General features: G+C 38.8%; 1 protein-coding gene across 2 annotated transcripts in view; it reads right to left on the bottom strand.

Moving 5' to 3' along the window:
- Positions 1-300: 300 nt before the first annotated feature.
- The window catches only part of GALNT18 (polypeptide N-acetylgalactosaminyltransferase 18), a 251,697-nt gene continuing 245,997 nt past the window's right edge, over positions 301-6,000 (bottom strand). The window contains exon 11 of one of the 2 annotated variants that reach the window (XM_069857567.1): positions 301-789. In XM_069857567.1, coding sequence (XP_069713668.1) covers positions 643-789 — 147 coding nt within the window. In that variant the 3' untranslated portion in view covers positions 301-642. The remainder of the gene's footprint in view (positions 790-6,000) is intronic. The other variant, XM_069857566.1, reaches the window with a different exon arrangement.

The raw sequence follows: 6,000 nt of genomic DNA, 5'->3' as shown, positions 1-6,000 counted from the left end.
TTTCTCTCTGTGTTTTTATTTAGTAGCACTGGTGAGGAAAAGTATGTGGGTGCATATTGTCCACCACCACACCCCCAGATTTGCACACTAGTAGCTACAGTGATCTAGACAGTCTCCCTAGAGAGAGAAAGGAGAAAAAAAAAATCCTCCCTTGCTGTGGCTACTAGTGAGCAGGTAAGACTCTTCACCACAAGTCTGGAGAATGCTAATTCTCAGCAGCTATTTGCCAAAATCAAGCTTCAGTTAATGAAAACACTGAAACCACCACATAACTTCCAACCTGATTTCCATGGAGACAGCTAGACAGTAATAGTGTTTGGAATTTTTTATTCAATAAAAGTTTGAGTTATAAATATTCTCCATTTGTTTGCTATTTACAGTTGTAAAATATTTTAGGATAGCCTACCCATCACCTGTCATTCAATGTCTCTATAAATGCCATGAAAACATCATTGTGAAATAAAAACATCTTATTTTCAGCCCACAAACCCTATTTCCACACACACACAAAATAAAATCAAAGGGACAAAAAAGAGGAGAGAAGGAACCCATGGGGGTGGGGCGAGAGGAATACAGTACAGCAGGCAACAATGCAATATTTGCTACACAGTAGCAAAAGAAATGGGTAAAAAGTTTAGTCTGCTACGATGACAAGCTTTTCAGGACATTTGTTATAGACCAGCGTTGTCCAGTGCATTTCTGAAGGACGAGTTGAAATCCAAACTCATTTTCATTGTTTTCCTGCAATTCCAGGCAACGCTTCGATTTTCGGTTCTGGATTGGACCTCCCTTTAAAGATGGGGAAAAAAAGAAAAAGTGTTTGGATTAAACATTGTGAACTTATTGCCTTGCTACTGTGTGAGAAAATAAAGGCCATTCCAATGCCCATCTACTGAAGTCCACTGCTACTGTGAAAAATGTTGGCTGGATTTGGAGTGAAGGTTCCCTTTGTCACAGGCTGATTTAATCTCTGATGCAGCTTAGAAAAGCCTCAATTGCCTGGGTACCATTTCAGCAAATGGGGTTTCTAGAATCAAGCTGTGTTTCTGGCCGTGCTTTTTAACCATGTCTTTTTAACTGTCTGCTTCAGTTACCTAGCTTAGTGCCTCTGCTGCACCTCAAAAAAAGGCAAAAAAGGACCAATGCCTTGGCCATGGGATAAAATATAAAAAAATGTTTATTCTTTGAATTCTGAAATGAACTGTCTTTTATAATATTATATTGCTAATCCTCAGTATCAACTTTCTGTTTAATACTGACATATTAAAGCTCTATCCTCACTGCTGAGTTGCAGTAAATCTTAAATCACTGGGGCTATCACACAGTTATCATAGACAATAAATTACAATTCTATCATCATGTAGGTGACTTATAATGAATTTTTCCCTTTAATTCTAGTTCCAGTTCATTCTTTCACCCTGTCTTCTGTCTAATAAACATAATAGATAACTTGTACCCATCGGCGTCTGGGAAGTTTCTTCCAAGACATACAGAGTAGTCTCATTTGCTTGTTAGTCTGAAAGTCTATCTTTCTCTAGACACCTTGGCCTTGTGTAGGGGGAACTTACTGCTTTAATCTCCAAATCAAGGAACAGAATGTAAGTCAGTACAGCTGAAGAATGGAAAGAGCTGTCACAATTAAATTACTTATTCATACAATGGGGAAAAAATAGTTGCCATTTAAAAAAACAACAAAACACCATGCCCCCGGCCAGCCAAAAAAACCCAAACCAACAACCCAACCCCATACAAAGTACCCCAACTCCTCAGTTTTGGCCAAGTGTGTGTTATATCTTGCACTAGAAAGTCCTACTTATGGTGGATTTATAGTATAATCACAAGGATATTGGCATAAATCCCACAGAAATGCTGAGTTTGCTTTTTCAGAGAAGGCTGTTCCTCAGGCTGGTAACTTGTGCCCTTCTTTCCAGGTTGTACTTTGTTCATACCGGTGACCAGGGTTCTCCTCTCCTCCTCTCCTACCAGTTTTACTAAATACTTTGTCTGAGAAGAGGTTTCTAAAAACAGGGTTTGAATTTGGCTATTGAAATACAGAATTAGGTTTGAAAGCTCAAAGCTTTAATATGGCTTTGGGTAAGACAGAGACCATTTCTAGAATAATCCACAAAATTCAAAACACGAGGCTCCCACAAATCCTCCCTGGTAGGTCTGCATGCAGTCTAGATACAACTTTCACTGATTACTAGATAGACAGGCATACAGTAGGCATTTTAATATATCTCCATAACACAAAATGCTGAGTGAACTGTATTTTTCCACTGCTGTATAACTATTATTGACTTTCATGTTAATAAGGGTAGTCAAATTTTGGTGTTGGCAGCAGCATAAACTCTACGCCATTTATAAGCAATAAAACTGCTATGCCATACAAGAATTTTGAAGAAACAAGTATGGGAAGTTAGTCAAAGCTTTATTACATGCTACTGGTTCACTTATATTTAACACACCGCCTACCCCCAAGTTACCTTGGCCATCTAAAGATCACTGTGATGAGATTTTTTTTTTTTCCCCATATGAATTAAATGAGCTTTGATTTACATCCAAAAAATGTAAAATTCTAAGGTAAAGGTACTTTCTTATTGCTGAAAGAAACAGTTGTGTTGTTTTGGTTCTTTTTTTCTTATAGCAAAGCATACGATTTCTATTCTTAATTAAAATGATTATATTTCTTTCTCTGCGTAGGTTTGGTGTTGCAGGGTCAGCTTCCTGGGTTTGAATTGGGAATTACAGTTTACTGCAAGTGTTTCTGCCTGAACCTGAAATTGAGATGAACTTTCTTGTGTTTCCAGCTAGTGCTGGAAGTGCTTGTGTTGCTGTCATTTAAGTTAACTAGTTCCCTGTCTTTCATTTATCACTTAGTCCTTGTCTCAGTTTTGGTGTTTAAGCAGATAGGCTAGGGCAAACACCTGGTTTATTGACTGTGCTTTATGAATCCCATTCTTTGGTGCCTGCTGTTTTACCCCCCTAGGGACTATGTATGGTGCCTAGCCACCTAACTCAGAGCTCTTTTAGACAGAGGAAGCCACAGCACTAAGGCTTAAATACTGCCATGCTAAGTTGTAATTTCCTTCTGCCTATCTCCCATTTGATTCAGTGGTCGAGGGTTTCGTTCACTAGAATGGACACAAATGCCTTCTGTTCCCATTGAGGATTTTGGAGTAGAAGGAGGAGGATGCTCACAGTGGAGGAGTGGAGGCAATGTTTTTCCTCTGTTCTAAATGATGTAGAGCACACATAGGTGTTACAGTAAATGTATTCATGCAAAATACTTCAATACAGGCAGCTACATAAAGAAAGCATAAACCACTCAAGAAAAAAACAAAACAAACAAGCAACCAAAAAAATACACAAAAAGCCCACCCCTCCACACCCCTCTTTTCCTGATGTGCCCTCCTATGAAATTCTGTTTCTATTAAACAGAAATCAGTGATGCCAGAGATAAAAAGCCAAGGAAGCTCTTTTTGATGTGCTGCAAAGTACTCTGCAGTGGCTACTGAAAATCATCCTGCTGAGTATGTTGGAGCTGCTGTATGAACATAAAAGAGACACCAAAGTTAAGTAGTGGCTAATACGTGTGAATTGAATTTTGTAGAGAGCTCACATGCTTTTAGCAGAGTGATTCTTTTTTTCCCCCCACAAAAGAGAAACATAAAGACTCAAGTCCTGTTAGGAACAAGACAACTCAGCTCCAAAGAGATGTGAGGTCTGTACAGAACCATGGCATAATCCCTCACAGAGGGTGCAGTCCACACAGCTTTGGTTCCTTTCAGTAATCACATAAATGAAAGAATTGCTCTGAAGTACAGCGGGAAGGGTTAGGACAGTACTTACATAACATTTCTTGTTGTTAGCCTACTTAATTGCATTCATTTCCCCCGCCTAATGCATGGAACAGGTCTGTTATCTCCAGGGTTACAACAGTGCACCCTCTATATGCTGCACAGCCTGAACCTAGTGAGCTGTTTAATAATAAAAAGCAGAAGAACTGAACAACTCTACTGAAAGAAGCGAGTGAGCAGAACTGACTCCCTGAAAGCTAACACAACATTTTGCTACTCTAACTGGCTTGACCTCCAAGTTACAGTATTCCTGAATGGTTTCAGCAGTCTTTCATCATCATTAGCACTTGGAACTCTAAAGCCAATGCAGACAAAGGTGTCCTCTTAGTTAATTTTTTTTTTTATACAAGTTTCACTAAATTGTTATAAAACTCTGGCAGCTTGCTCAGCAAAATGGTTTATTTGAATACTACACTTCAGGCTAAGTGAAAGACAAGCTGCCCGTCTGGTTCCATTTCCCCATCCTAGTAAGACCTCTGCTTTCCAATTTAAAGGCAAAAAATCGATCGCCTAGGGTAATGTCTTTAATCATGATACATAAAATATATTTTTATAGGCTGAAAAAATTGAAGAGAAATTCTGCCCAGTTGGAAGAGAATTAGGATTAAGTTCAGTGATGATGAGAGGTAGCTCAAAGGCAGCAGAAGTCTCAGGAGGATAAATAAATATCCAGGTCAACTATTTTGTAAAAATAGACTGAACATGACAGCACTAACAAATCTGACTGAAAACTTGATGGGCTTGGCAACACAAATTGAAGCAATTTCTGTAAAAAGCACAAATGCTGTTAACTCCTGCTAGTAGCCTTAGACACACATAAAACTGAGTGCTTCATAAGCAAACTTTTAATATGAACACTATCTCAAGTCACACATCCTGCTATGACCAATAGCTGTTGGCATGTGACATAACACACATAGTGGCAAGTAATACTTCTGACTTCTTTTAGAATTATTGTACTTTCTGCCTATCTGCCACACGTAGCAGGTTTGCTTTCAAGTCTGTCACTGAAGCACAATTTAGCCAATAATATGGCATCAATCCCATGTGAGTCTGTCATGCACAAAAATCCCACTGGCTTTTAGAAAGAGAAGCACCCGAACTGTTAAGTGGGTTTTGGGTTTATTTATTGGGTAGTGGTGGATGCACAGTTCCCAAACCTCTCCTTTTCTACATTTGTTCTGCAGGGCAGTGAAGTGGGATAAGTCCTCTCTGGAATATTGGTCCTTGCAGAGCCAGGCTTAGTTGAAAGCTGCCATAAAGTTTCTCTAATGGCTAGGAGACCTCCTGTCCAGAGGGCTAGAAATGGGATAAAGCTTTCATACAGCTTTCTTTGAGAATACCAGAGATGAAAAATACAGTGTTTTTTGTAAAGAAATACGTGCAGTGTGCACACACCACATAACCTGGAAGTCCTGCCCCTCCATACTGGGGCAGAACTGGGGTTATACTGTTACACTCTTCAGATAAACTCCTTTAAAAACAAAGCATGATTTGAGCCTCATCACCAAAGATGTTAAGAAGTTTATGTAAACACACATCTAGCCAAAAAGTTCTAAACAGCTCATGGGTTTTCTTGTAAAAAATCTCCCCCTAGGGTTACTGATCTTTTGTACTGAATGATGATTTACTTGTCGCGGTATAAAACTTCTCTTATTTCTGGCTGTATTTAATAGAAATTTACCATTATATTTAGTCTCCAATTTTCTTCTGTAAGAATTCTCTTCAGTAAGAACCAAGCAATTTTCTGTTCTTTGTTACTACAAAGACCAATTGCAGAGACTACGTTTTGATATATGAACAAAAAAAAGCACTTGGCAAGAAAAGAACAGCAATACCACTTCACATAGTTTAGGCATTTTAAAGGAAGGATTTGAATATGGATAGGTGGCATCACTAAAGCTGAATAATTCACAACATCTAATTGACTTAGTCAGTTTAGTCATTGATTGTACCTGGCACATCTCCTAGATGTTAGTCATGACATTCCAGTAATTAAGGTAGGTATGATGGCTTCTGTGAGCTGCCAGTTGTTGTACTGTGTTCCCAAATTTCGCAGCAAAAGCAAAGTAGAAAGGGTAAACGAGGAAGTGAGGCTGTTGTTTTACTGAACCAGGGCTTCATAAGTTAGTAAAAGCTC

This window comes from Phaenicophaeus curvirostris, chromosome 5, assembly GCF_032191515.1.
Source record: "Phaenicophaeus curvirostris isolate KB17595 chromosome 5, BPBGC_Pcur_1.0, whole genome shotgun sequence".
Lineage (NCBI taxonomy): Eukaryota > Metazoa > Chordata > Aves > Cuculiformes > Cuculidae > Phaenicophaeus > Phaenicophaeus curvirostris.
Note: the sequence above shows the minus strand (reverse complement) of the source record. Positions and strands in the feature narration are given on the sequence as shown.